The following is a 14,997-nucleotide window of genomic DNA, read 5'->3' on the forward strand; positions in this document are numbered from 1 at the left end:
ATGTGTATGTTGCGGAAACACCCTGTATATAGGCACATATTCTAACATTGCGCCAATTCCAAATATTTTATAAAAGGATAAATAATAATAAAAAATATAATATAAATAATAATAATAAAAGTGTTTAAGATACTCACTATTTATTTCTTGATCTTACAATGAATATTAACTACTAAAAGAACAAACTGTCTTATGAAACTCTTTTATACATTCTATACATTGAACTATTGATTTTAGCAATGCGATAATTTTATACTGGCATTGTGTAAAATTATAAACATTATGTGCACATTAAGATAGATTTATCTCTATGAGTAACCGATAAATTTTTTTTTTTATGGATTATCAATCGAATAGATTATACATACGACTGATTCATCTTCTATTATTTAAACGAACATGTTATTATATACATAATTTGTTTGTGATTAAATATGCTGCATAAATGTTTTGACTAGAGGCTACTATCTTATACAATATAAATACGTTATAAGATATATTTCTTTAAAACATTTGTCTTTCTCATTTTTTGACGATATTAGCTTACAGAGATGAATTTCTTAGAGAAGCATGAATATGACTGAAGCATAAATATGACTGAAAATAAATATGAATAAGAAAATCGACTTCCAAATATTCACATGCATCGAATGTAACATAAATTGTTAAAATAGAGATTATATTTGTATTACAAATATTTTCTACAATTCTATACAATATATCGTCTTAATTACGAACCGTATTAAACTATTATCAAGTACAATTGATCTCGGATTCAAATCGTATTAAAACATCAAAAAATAGACTTCTGCTTTTTTCTTGTATCTCCTTTTCTTCATCCGCAATCAAATATATTTATACGAGCTTTAATTTTGAAAAAAATCAGATATTAATATATTTATGTTTTATTTCTATAAATATAGACTTTTGTAATATTTCTTTGGTCTCGCGCGCGCGCGCGCACAAATAAACTGTGAGAAATTAAAAATTTCGATCCATATAAATGTCTAAATATGATGCGTAAAGAAATTATTAATTTTCACTAGATTCATCTGCATAACCGCAATTCATTATGTATAATATGATATTAATTTTTCTTTTAAGAAAATGTCAAGAAACATTTTTTATATGCAAAAGTGAAAAATTCTCGTTTTAATATTATATAGATGAAAAATTTAAATTCAAAATTTTTGTAAAAACTTCGATTTATTTGAAAAGAATTAAAAGACACATATTTGCATTATATATTATATATTTAAAACTTAGTATAAGAAAATATTCTTATTTTTAACTATTATTTCCTAGAATAATTGATTTGAATTTGAAATTAATATATGTTTATATAACATTTGATATTATGTGTATGTGTATATAATATTGTAATTTGACAGAGTTTTAAGAACGAGTTCCTTGGCTTATTCTATGAAAGGGATTTCCGCGAACTCCTTGGGTGGTCTTCAAGAGAAGGTTTTCTAGGAATACATATTGATTTGATTCTCTGAATGCATCGTTTGCAAAGTCGTGTCTTACATACATTACAGTAGTTATAACAAATTACGATAAATGACTTTTCCAAAGATTTACAATAATTGATTATTTAAAATATTGGTCATTTATCATGATTTTTACATAATTAGATTCTTCTTAATCTCTTTGGACATATTTTACGTTATTTTTATGTAGTTTGTATAATAAAAGAAACATATGTTTAAAAGAACTTTCTTATATCGGTCCTTGTCTTTTCTAAGTGTTACGTATAAGTCTATCTCGCTCGTATAGAAGATTTCATATATGTCTTTCTTTCTCAGATTCGCATCTTATTATAGGTTACATATAAGTGTGTCTCTCTTAGTTTCGTGTTGGTCTGTGCTTGTAGCCTATTGGAATATAGTGAGAAAAGAAAAATTTCTGCGGGATCTAGGAATCACTGGACATGACAATATATATATACACACACACACACACACACACACACAGGAGATAGACAAAATAATGTGAGCATCTAAAAAATAAATACTATATTTTTTATTAATAAGATATTGGCCACCATTTGCTTTTAATAATTTCAATTCTCCTTCAAATAAAATCATACAATTTTTGAATAGTCTCTAGTGGAACATCGTCCCATTCGCCATTTTTTAAGATACTAACGCACTCATACACACAGCTAGAAAAGTTCAATCTTGATTTGAACAGCATCAAAAACACAACGAATTTAATTTTCTCTTCCAGCACAATCACCCGATTTAAATATCATCGAATCATTATGGGCAGTTTTGGAAAAGAGAGTGAGAAGCAGCATTTCCTCCTTTCACATCTCTAAAGCAATTGGTAGATATTTTAATAAAAGAATGAGACAATATTCCACTGGAGGCTATTAAAGAACTGTATGATTTTATTCCAAGGAAAATTAAATATTAAAGGCAAATGGTAGCCTAACATTTTATTAATAAACAAATATAATGTATTTTTCAGGTGTTCACATTATTTTCTTTCTACCACCTGTATATATGTATATATTTATATTTATATTTTTATCGCGATTATAAATAACGATGGAGAAAATCTTACACAATTGAATGAATTTGTTGAATTTCAACATATAAGAATTTGTTACTCGGACTTGCAAGATATCCTGTGTATATTTTTACGATATAATAAATATAATATTTATACTCAATAATATTTTCTTCCATTTTTTGCAAGATATGAATTTTTTACATTTTTGTGATATCCGTGTTCGCTTTAAATAATCATTAGCTGACTGGAACGAGTTTTATATGAACCGGATGAGAAGGACGAAGTATCATATCGGCTTTCATCTGGATGTCTTTTAAATAATCAACAGGCTCCAAATAAAAATTACGTACAAGTGGAGCTATCATAGCTTTCATCTCCAGCAGACCAAATCGCTGACCTGCAATTAGAAATATAATCGGAAATATATCGGAAACTACCGATATGATAAAGAAACAAAAATCGCGAGTAACTTACCTATGCAATTCCGCGGTCCTGCGCTGAACGGTAGATAGCAAAAAGGATGACGATCCTGAATCCTGTCGGGCAAAAATCTATCCGGATCGAACACTTCCGGATTTGGCCAGAAATTAGGATCTCTGTGAACTCCATAGATATTAAGATGTATACCCGTCCTGGCAGGTACTACATATGACTCTGAAGAAAATATAAAATTAAATATGATTTATACAAAAATAAGAATTCTTTTGAAAAATAAAATGTACATAACAGATATATCTTACAATGTTAAAGAAATTAAATATATATGCAGGATGCTGGATTAAACGGCTAAACTTGAAATATAATTCTAAGAGTTCAAACAAAAAACATTTTCTTCAGGAAATACGCTTACAAACGTTTCGTTTAAAAGACATTGGTTTCTAAAGTTACAGAATTATAGGAATGAATAATGCTTCTATTTTTGAAACTTGGAGGTCATCGATAGGCTTGTATTTGGACTGTAAAACTCAATCTATTTCATGTCAAATAATTGTTAATTCCTTGAATGGTTCCAGAAATTACAAAATATTACCAATTCTCTCATCAATAGGTACGATGTTACAATTTATCTCTGAATGTTTGAGCGTGGGTTTGGTGGCCAACGGTTTTGCGAAGAAATAAACAGGATTGTAAATAAAAAAACAAACCGTAGTCTATTGCGAGGGATGGTGAAGAACATAATGTTTTAACATCGCACGAAAATTAAAATGAAGTTTAATTTATCTCTAGTTTAGAGACCATCATTTTTTGAACAAATTATTTCATAATTAAATTTTGATATTATATTTCAAATTTAAGTCAGGAATACTCTGTATATTTTCGATAATATATCATGCGACAACGAAGATACATGCAGTAAAAAAGTAATTAATTACTCACGAAGTTTTACATCTTTTGCAGCATATCGTGATATAAAATATACGCTGGGATATAAACGTAGCGCTTCCTTTAAACATCTGTCTAAATATGGTAAACTTTGCAACGATTTCATAGTAAGTTTTCCGTCGTTCTCTTGTATCATGGTATTGACTTCAATCCTCACACATTCCTACATCAACGATAATAATTAGAATATTTATAATATTATGATCTAGGCAGAGATAAATTATTAATAAATTTTAATAAAGTCTTTATATTTATTTCAAAGATATTTTAATTTTTTTTAAATACATATGTATATACATACATATATATTCGTATATATTTTGAAAAAATTAAAATCTCTTTAAAATAAATATAAAGACTTTATTAAAATTTATTATTTAAATTAATTATTATTAATAATTATAATTATATAATAAATATATAATTTGTTAATAATTATAATATACATACATATAGGAACAATATAGAGCAACAAGAGCTACATGTCTATACTAATTTGAATAAAAATCACAATATAAATGATGTATATCGACAAAAAGGTACCTGGATATCTTTGTGTTCAGCTAATAATAACAATGCAAATGTTATACCTATCGCTGTAGTATCGTGACCCTGTAATTACGTCACATTATACATGTTTAAATAATCTATGTGAAAACGGAAAATTAAAAAAAGGAAAATTACAAAAACATACTTCAAACATAAAAGTATCGACTTCCTCTCTAATATCCAAATCAGTCAAAGATCCATCTCGAGACGCAGCTATTAAGAGATCCAACATAGCTAGTCGTTTTTTGCTGACTAAAAAAAACATGAATGTATTAGCATCACTATCATTTTTGCATATCGCATTTTAATTAAATGGCATTGTTCTCATTTAAAATTCAAACTTATAAATAACGAACAATTTTACGGCAGACGTATGTTGCACTATTACGCGTGATTATATATGATATGTGTTTAATATAAATACTTTACAAGTTTGATTTATAATATTATATTATGCAATCAAACTTAAAATCTCTCATCTTACGTACTTCCGAATACTTCTGCATCGTCTGCCTCCTCATTTTCAAAGTTTTTCAAATATCGATCATTGGTGTGTTCGTGGTAAAGTTTCCTTTCTGCGATGATCTAGATGAGTAGCATAAATGACAATGATATTAATTTTTTTAATAAATTGCATTAAATAATATGTTATACTACTATTATGTGTTTGTGTTATTAATATTCATAATATAACAATATAATTTTGCTGTATGAAGATTATAAAATCTATTATAATTTCACATAAAAGAACAGAATACAGAGAATTTTAAGTAATATGATTTATAACGTACTTTTTCTGTAAATCCATGCAATATCTTAAGGATTTTCTTTTGTCTTCTTCCTTGTGGAGACAATGCGAATAATAGATCAATATACAGCCAAGGCCTCACTATTCTAAATCGTAATTAAATAAGATTATGTAATTTCAATAATGATATAATTGTATAAAAGCCTCATTTTTAAAGCCTCCGTAAAATTATGAAGTAAATTTTAAGTAATTATATATAACGAAAATATATACATATATGTATATGTAAATATTGCAAAATTTATAACTATATATGTGTATATCAAGAAGGTATTTTCCTTCTATTAATTTTGAAAATTTCTAAGAATAAAATTTTCTAAGGACATTGCATTAGTTTTATAATTATAGATTCTTTAATAAAAGATAACTTATCTTCAGACTTCATTGCACAATTTATATATTTTAATATTTTAATATTCACGATATTCTCAACATTATAAAAGCTGCAAATAACTTTTATTTCAAAATAAAACATTTAATTGAGTGTATGTAATATGTTTTAATGTTGCTAATTGCTAATTAAATGATTTATTTCATTATCAATTTTTGCGACTATTCAATAATTAATCTACCCCTTACAGAATATAACTATATATCACAATTTAAAAGATTGTAGATATATAATAATCATTCACTGTATTTATCACATCTGATTATGTAAATTACCTATAAACAACCAATTCACTCATTTGGTGAACTGCCTCTCGATACTGTTGTTGAAATGCTCCGAGATCATGCAGGGAGATGCCCATGGCAGTTTCTATAAATAAATTTGTTATAAAAAGCCGAAATCACAGCCGAAAAATATAAATACTGTAGTATAAAAATCGAATCGATGTTATCGATAATATTAATATTATCGATCTTCTCTTCAGCATTGATATTTTATGTTCTATCGTCTTCTTTTCTTAAGCTATGATTATTTAAAACAAAACGCTCGTACATAATTACAAAAAGAGAATAATAAGAACTTTACCACATATTATATTCAGCGTATGTTCACTAATAAATGGTATTAAATTTTTCACAATTGCTCCTTCTTCATCCTTTAAAGACTTTATCATGTGAGCGCTTTCCTTGCTCAAGATGTCAACAAACTGATTCAATATATTGAAATGGAATGCAGGTGTTAATATCTTTCGCCGCGATTGCCATTTGGCGCCTGAAAGAAAAAACAAGATAACATCTAATTGATATATAAATAATAATTATAATAATATAAATAATATATTCTTGTATTTTCAATTTGATATCAAATCTTTGGGTAATACTAATTATTCAAATTTATTATTTCAAATTTATTTCCATTTCATATCGCTGAATTTCATTTCATTCTCTGCGTAATTAAAATTGATAATATCAAGCTGTAATAATAAAATATATATGCGTTTATATATATATATGTGATGTAATGTAATGACATTACCTGTGCTAGTAAGAAGACCTGTGCTAAACCAAGGATGTAACAGACTATACATAGCACTTTTCTCGATGTGCTTGGTGCTACTCATTATCGTCTACAATCACAATAGATTAAAAATGATAATAGATATTAAATATGAAACATCAGTTTATTATAGCATTCAATCTCAGATCATTTAACTTTAATCTCTCACATATACACAAATAATCTCTAATAAAAATCCCAAATTATTATTATCTCGAATTAATATATCTTTAATTCCTCTTTTTACTTTGTTAAAATACATTTTTTTACGTGCGAAAATATTTTTACATGTAACGTAAGATTTCTAAATCTAGCTAAATCATAATTTAATAATAAAAAAATTGAATTTTGTAATTTATTACCTCTAGATCATCTGGATGGCGAATAGATATGAAAGGTAAAAAGAAAGTCCAGGTTTTTGTAATGGGATAATATTCGTCAAGCATGGAGTGCAGCACCTTCCATTGTTTCTCTGAAAAATATATAAGAATATTATAAATATAAATACAAAAATTTTTGAGATTGATTTTATCAGTATTTTTAGATGTTACTCTGTATTATTATATCAAATACATTAAAAACAAATTAATGATAATTAAGAAAATGAATATTATTGTGAAGAAAGATACTGCTAAACTTGAATAATTATTTTAAAAACAACCAATAATGTTGATAGGCATATATTTCAAAGAATTAAAAAAATTTACAAATTTAATTTTTGCTTGTATAAATAAATAACAGATCGTATACCAATTAAAGCAAACATATTAAATATTTTTACTTGCCTGGTGAAACAAGAAATTCGAATACATTGCCAGCAATCAAAATACCCGGTGGTCCTGGTATCAGATTAATGAGTCGTCCATTTCTTCTATGATGCACATAATAATTATACGACAATAAAGTAAGAATGAATACTAGTAATATAATAATAAACATTATTCCTCGATGTGATTAGCCGTCTAATTAAACTCAGTTTTCTTCAGCTTCTCAATACTCTGGTTCTCGGATCGTTGGTCACGAAGTAAATTATATTTGCTTTACTAAAACTAAGATAATTATCTTGATATCCCAAGTATGTTAAATGGAATAAACGCGTTAATTTATTTTTTATTAATAACTTTCTATTAATAACAGAAGCTATATATATCAGTAAGTTTCAGTAAGATAAATTTCCACAAACTAACAATGTAAATTTAAGGTTTATATGTATATTTATATAATTCAAGAGCATATGTTGTTGCCTCCGTGGATCTCGAAATAAATATTAAACACGCGCTACACAACTGATCAGCACATGATATACACGCGGCACTCGCACACTCGTAAATGATGACACGAATTAAAAGGAACAGGAGAATAAATCACCAATTTATATAGAGGAACTCGGAATATTTCTAAAATGAGTCACGAGTAAAGACACATCCGTTCAGTTTGACGGGTGCTTTCAGACTCATATAACCGTCGTATATTAAGATAATGAGAATGAACTTTCACATTTCAAGAACGATACATTATCAGTAATGTGATTTGCAAGTCTAAATAGATAGTATTTATCTCAGAAACGATCGTGCAATGATCCCGTATGGAAAGTTGAATTAAGATTCAAAATATTTAAATGATCAATTTAATTGTCGTTTAAAATCAATCTTTTTAAATATCGATATTTCAATAAAATCAATGATATACAAAGAGAAAAATTTTTCTCTTGAAAAAAAAAGTTGCTTAAAAAATGTATATAGGCACACATTCTGCGCCAATTCCAAATATTTTGTAAAAGCATAAATAGTAATAAAAGTGTTTAAGATACTCACTATTTATTTCATAATGATCTTACAATGAATATTAACTACTAAAAGAACAAACTTTCATATTAAATTCTTTTATACATTCTATATATTGAACTATTAATTTTAGCAATGCAATAAATTATTTTATACTGGCATTGTGTAAAATTATAAACATTATGTGCACATTAAGATAGTTTTATCTCTATGAGTAACCGATAAATTTTTTTTTTATGGATTGTCAATCGAATAGATTATACATACGACTGATTCATCTTCTATTTAAACGAACATGCTATTATATACATAATTTGTTTGTGATTAAATATGCTACATAAATGTTTCGACTACTATCTTATACTATAAATACGTCGTAAGATATATTTCTTTAAAACATTTATCTCTATCATTTTTTGATGATATTAGCTTACAAAGATGAATTTCTTAGAGAAGTATGAATATGTGAATGAAAACAAATATGAATATGAAAATCGACTTCCAAATATCCACATGCATCGACTGTAACATAAATTGTCAAAATAAAGATTATATTTGTATTACAAATATCTTTTATATAATATATATAATGTATTTTTCAGGTGTTCACATTATTTTCTTTCTACCATCTATATATACATATACAGGGTGTCCCGAAACTAACGCTTGATATTTTAAAGGCAGATTCTCTGGCCAATTTAAAAACGATTTTTCCTCATCGAAAATGTCGCGGCACTAATAGTTTTCGAGTTATAAACGATTGAAAATAAAGGGTTTTTCGCAAACTAAGGCTTATGGGAATAAAATATTAATAAAGTCACATTCTTTAGTTAATTTTAGGTAGTTTACTTTAATAGAATTTTAATTTAAGGCTTAGAAAGATACATGATGACAAAAATTGAGAATATGCAAAAAATAATGATCTCCCTCGACATTTTTGCTGAGGAAAAATCGTTTTTAAATTGGCCAGAGAATCTGCCTTCAAAAGAATGTCACACATTCTAACACTGAGCCAATTCCAAAGATTTAGTAAATAAAAGTTAATCTATATTCGTGCATATTCCACACTTTTAGTCACTTATTATCAAAGTGAATTATTGTTATTATTAGAGAATTCGCCCATTTTTGCTCCTTTTCTATTAACTAAGCAATAATTTTAATAATTTAAATAATGATTATAAGTAGATTGCGTTGATTTTATTTATAAATTATGCTTGAATAAAGGAAAAATATAATTTTACTTTACTTTATAGTAGTTTACTTTGTAGTTTACACATATACACATAGACACACGATATATTAATATATATCTATTATATATATATTCAATAATTTATATAAAATAATATAATTCGTTCTTTGACAAACTTTGTAAGAAAGAAAAAAAGATAATAACCTTATTTTATTAAATTAATACGAATTATTAAAACAATATTTGAAAGATAAGTAAGAGAATAAATAAATATTTAAGAGATATCTTACTATTTACTTCACAAACTTACAATGAATATTAACTGCTAAAAGAATAAACTCTCGTATTAACTACTAAAAGACTCTGGCACTACTTTAGCAATGCGATGAATCCTTTTATACTGACACTTAAATAACATTGTGTAAAATTATAAACTTCATATTAAGATATTTTTATCTGTTTGCTGATAATTTTTTTTTGATGCACTGTCAATACATACTGATAATTTATTTGCTATTATTTTAACGAACATTCTTATATATATATATATATATATATATATATATATATATATAATTTTTTCAGTTAAATATGCTGAATAATTGTTTTAACTACTATCTCATACCGTTAAAAATTACGAAAGAAAATTTATATATATATAATCGTATATAAGATTTTCTTTCATATATATTATAGACTATTATTTGATAGAAAAATGATGAAGCACATGAGAATTCGATTTAAAGGACAAGAACAACAAAATCTCGATTTAATGATAGTTTTTATTAAATCGACAGAATTGATTGCCTTCATATATTTCAGTCAACATAAAGATTAATAGTTTTCAATAATCATGATTGATTGATTGCAATTGTGAGGAAAAGAATAGTAAAATATCAGGAAGAACATAAAAAAATGAAAAATATGAGTATTACATTCACATTTTTATATATTTGCATCATTATTCCAATGAGTTGGCTAAAATTTCGATATTGAAAACTATAAAATAATAAAAATATGCTATGAAAACTATAAAATAATAATAAAAATAATGCAATAATAAAAATAATGTAATAATAAGAAAAAATATGTAATTTGTAATTAACAATTACATTATTTTTTCTCAAAAACAACTATATATTTTTTTTACACCAATTGATTCCTCTCATTATTTTACATAAAAGTATTAAGATAAGGTAATCGAAAAATGAATATTTTATTATATATATTTTATCGTTTATGTAAAATTAAGAAATTATTTCAAGCCTCATAACTCGGAAAGTACTTAACGAATAACTTAATTATGTTTTGGGAAGCTCTCGAAGTGAGCTACAAGGATATGTAATGAAAAATAGGGGGTTTTATTTCTATTAATATAGACTTTTGTAATATTTCTTTTGACTCGCGCGCGCGCGTGCAAATAAACCGTGAGAAAATTAAAAATTTCGATCCATATAAATGTTTAAATATGACGAGTAAAGAAATTATTAATTTTCACTAGATTCATCTGCATAACCGCATTTATAGATTGTAATTCATTATGTATAATATGATATTAAATTGTCTTTTAAGAAAGTGTCAAGCAACATCTTTATATGCAAAAATGAAAAAAATTCTCGTTTTATTTAATATTATATGTATGGAAAATTTAAATTCAAAATTTTTGTATAAACTTTGATTTATTTAAAAAGAATTAAAAAACACATTTGCATTATATATTATATATTAAACTTAGTATAAAAAAATACCCGACAACTTATAAATTGTAACATGAGGAAAATAAATTTTATACTCAGGGATAAATATAGAGCCTCATCAATTTTTTAAAAGTCTCTAGTTTAAAATTCAAATATTTATGTTTAAAATGTAATCCATCTTACGCGCGGAATTTTCTATACACCATAATTATATACGGCATGTAAAAACTGTAATGTATGAACATATAACTTGAATTTAATATTTTCTTATTTGTTCTTATGTATTTATTTTCCTTTGCGTTCGATGTGAAAATTAACTGCAAATAATAGTTGCTGGCATTTAGAAGTGGATAATAGTGAAAAAAGATATTTATTTAACACATTAAAAAAAAATAAATTAAACATAAAAATATATTTAACATTTTTAATTTTTGTATTATTTTATATATTGTATTCTTTTGTATTATTTTGTAATATATTTAATGGTGATCAATATGATTTTGCCTACAAATTTTAAGAGAAGATAAAAAGAGAAAAGAGAAGATAAAAATGCTACTAATAATGAATAAGTGTTTGTCGTTCTTTCAGATTGTTCTGTATTGATCATAATATCGATTTAGAGTAATTGAAAAAAAAGTTTATTGTTATCGAATATAAATAGAATTATCTCTGGAAAATGTCCTCATTAAGTACGTTCCATTTAACATCGGCAGTATCATTTCATGCTTGTTGTTGATTGAAACTCTTTCCGGTCGTACTCTTCTGCTGCCTTCTGAAAGAATGATAAGATAAGTAGTATAGTGCTTCGATTACTCGCATGCTCGTGGCGGGAATATTCGGCACGCAATCGTAAGGGTGGGTTTTCATTTGACGCTCGACGCTCATTTTTAGCGTCAAAAGACATCATGTGATCAAAAAATGACGAATTGGTATCTTTATTTTTAGTCACGTGATGTTTTTTGACGCTCGACGCTCATTTTCTAGCATCAAAAAACATCACGTGACTAAAAATGAAGATACCAATTCGTCATTTTTTCATCACATGATGTCTTTTGACGCTAAAAATAAGCATTGAGTGTCAAATGAAAACCCACCCTAATGGTAAAAAATCAATGACGTATATAACTAGACCAAGCATTCTCAGAGAGGGGTGAAGCCGGAAATTGGCAGTTTAAGACAGAGTGAGAACGTTGAACGGCATCTATGCTTTCCTTTTCTATCATACAAGAAGCAAATGGCCGTCCCAAAGCTGTCAAGAGCTATATATAAGGTGGTACAGAAATAAAAATGGAATCGAAATTTTCATTTATCTTGATACATTATTGATATTAATACTATTTTATGCAGTATACACATGATCATAATACAAATATTGTTATATTTATTTAGTAATAAAATTGATTTTGGTGCATAATCGATGCCACAAATACAGCAAACAGCCATTTTGTCCTTATTTTAATGCAATATTTGTAATATTTTTTTCAAAAAATTTATATATGTATATATTTTTACGTGTATTTTTACCAATTTTACTCATATACTGTTTCGCATGTCCAGTTTGCGTTTGTGTCATATCACGTCATATTGCTTTTGACAGTCTATAGAATAGAAAGAGAAAGCATAGAGGCCATTCAACGTTCTCTCTCTGTTTTAAACTGTCAATATCCGGCTTCACTCCCCTCACCTATAAACTATATGAAAGCTTGGTCTAGTTATATACGTCATTGTAAAAAATCTTGCTAGAAACAGAGAGAAGACTGAGAGATGTCATGGCCTGCTTTTAGGTGATCCCTGAAAGCGATCCTCCCTCTATGGACATGAACTACAAAGCCAATGTCCATGAATGTTCTCAGAGGGTAATACATAATGTGCACAATTTCTGGTTTTGTTCCGTGCTATGTGCACAAAATGCCGGTAGCACCGGCTACTGCTGTATAACAAGATATTTATGTATGTAAATTGATAGTAAATAAATTATTCAATCGCGAAAGATACTGTAATATTCAAAGATGAAATAAATATTTTTCTATAAAAAGCTAATATTTAATTATTGGGTTAACATCGTGTCTCTCTTGATATTTTTATTTAATATTCTTTATATTATGTAAAAGAATTTTTTTTACGGTATTTGCGCGATTAGGAAAGTTTCTCGAATTTATTAATAATCTTTTAGTATAAAAAGTAAACTATCCAAATACTTGAATAATTTTGCAATGAAAATATTCAAATAAAATATATATTAAATGTGTTAATTCAACAAATTTTGTTATTGTACGTATTCTTCTAATTTCGTGTAATGTATGTACATTAGATTTCTTTTACATTATTACAATTAGATTACAATTTATATACAATTGCACAGAAAATTATGAAAAATAAAAAATATAATTACAATTTATATTATAATTATAACAGATACAATTTAATAATTGATGCTATTAGTATCAATATATTTTCAACATAAGAAAATTGCAAAATTTTTATTATTTGAAATGATTAATCAATGATAATCAATGTATATAGATTCAAATAAGTTAAAAAAATGAAACGAAAATTAAACAATAATAATACTAAATCTGCTCGTGTGTTGCAAAGCAATAATCAAAAAATAAAAATTAAAAATTCTAGGGCCAATAATACGAGCTAATTACTAAGGTCTAAATAACATAAATACAAATAATCATAAATTCGTTTAATTGAAAAATAACAAAAACGTTTCGACTTTACTTAGTCTTCTTCAGTAAGAAATATAACAAATTCAGCGAAGTGAAATGATCCGTATTCATTGACAAATGTTTTTCGTATGTCGCATAGAAAGAAAGAAATCATAAGTATAAAAAGAAATAATCGTTAGAGCGCTATAAATAAATAAAAAAAAGCCGATAAAAACCCTTGTAAAAGAACATGTTTCGGCAGCACAACAAATGAGTGACCCGGAGTGACAAGGAGGCCAATTGTCACTCTCGTATCGAACCTGGACCCGCTAAGCACGATTTCAGGTGCTCCGCCCGGACATATTATGCCTCCCGCGGTTGCTTTATGCTACACCAGGCTAGTAGACGGCAAAAGAAGAGGATACCCACATTTTTTAAATGCTAACATTCAGCAATTTAGAAAATGGGGAGGCAATCCCTTTTACCGAGCGAAAATCGTGCCTAGGGGAATCCACTCGACTCCTCGACAGGGTTAACACACGCAGTGCATGTGGCTGTAGATGAGCAAAGAGAAGGGACCCATTGACGACTATTCCGAGCAATCGATCGAGTTCTAACTAATTCGGGCTGAATCACTTGACGAAGCACGAAGCACGAGTGTACGTTGCATAGCAACGTGTGGAAACTCGAAACATCCCACATAGTTGGCATCGGAAGTAGAGACTCGTGACAATAAATGAAATTGGGATTTTATATGAAAAAGTCCAAAAGTTCCGCGAAAACGCGACGCGAGAATACTACAACGCGAAAACGCGGTAACGAAGCGCTTGCCGTCCGCGGCACGTTGACGGCACCGACAACGCGAAAGGGTACTTAGTTTCCCATTCAGTCTCCTTGAGATTTATCATAAATAGAAAAATTTAAAATAAATCTCAAGGCACCATCCAAATACTAAGCCCTTCC

General features: G+C 27.2%; 1 protein-coding gene across 1 annotated transcript; it reads right to left on the reverse strand.

Annotated features, from left to right (window-relative positions):
• Positions 1-1,175: 1,175 nt before the first annotated feature.
• On the reverse strand, positions 1,176-8,124 carry LOC145974056 (cytochrome P450 4C1-like). The gene is made up of 13 exons (XM_083103796.1): positions 7,895-8,124; positions 7,493-7,756; positions 7,070-7,179; positions 6,687-6,777; positions 6,237-6,422; positions 5,927-6,020; positions 5,244-5,346; positions 4,941-5,037; positions 4,598-4,704; positions 4,447-4,515; positions 3,898-4,066; positions 2,995-3,174; positions 1,176-2,917 (listed from the first exon to the last, which is right to left on the reverse strand). The coding sequence occupies exons 2-13, from the start codon at positions 7,644-7,646 to the stop codon at positions 2,757-2,759; spliced, it is 1,521 nt and encodes a 506-aa protein (XP_082959922.1). The 5' UTR covers positions 7,647-7,756; positions 7,895-8,124; the 3' UTR covers positions 1,176-2,756.
• Positions 8,125-14,997: the final 6,873 nt, after the last annotated feature.

The sequence above is a fragment of the Camponotus vicinus genome, unplaced genomic scaffold, assembly GCF_025532165.1.
Source record: "Camponotus vicinus isolate PSW18456_S1 unplaced genomic scaffold, iyCamVici1.0 SCAF_7, whole genome shotgun sequence".
Taxonomy (NCBI): domain Eukaryota; kingdom Metazoa; phylum Arthropoda; class Insecta; order Hymenoptera; family Formicidae; genus Camponotus; species Camponotus vicinus.

Bases quoted from the DNA above. Each gene is read 5' to 3' on its own strand.
- LOC145974056 (XM_083103796.1), bottom strand. From the start codon at position 7,646: ATGTTTATTATTATATTACTAGTATTCATTCTTACTTTATTGTCGTAT. The intron at 7,180-7,492 runs GCAAGTAAAAAT...TATATTTTTCAG, and splicing joins CGAATTTCTTGTTTCACCAG to AGAAACAATGGAAGGTGCTG. The intron at 6,423-6,686 runs GTAATGTCATTA...TTTTTCTTTCAG, and splicing joins AGGTCTTCTTACTAGCACAG to GCGCCAAATGGCAATCGCGG.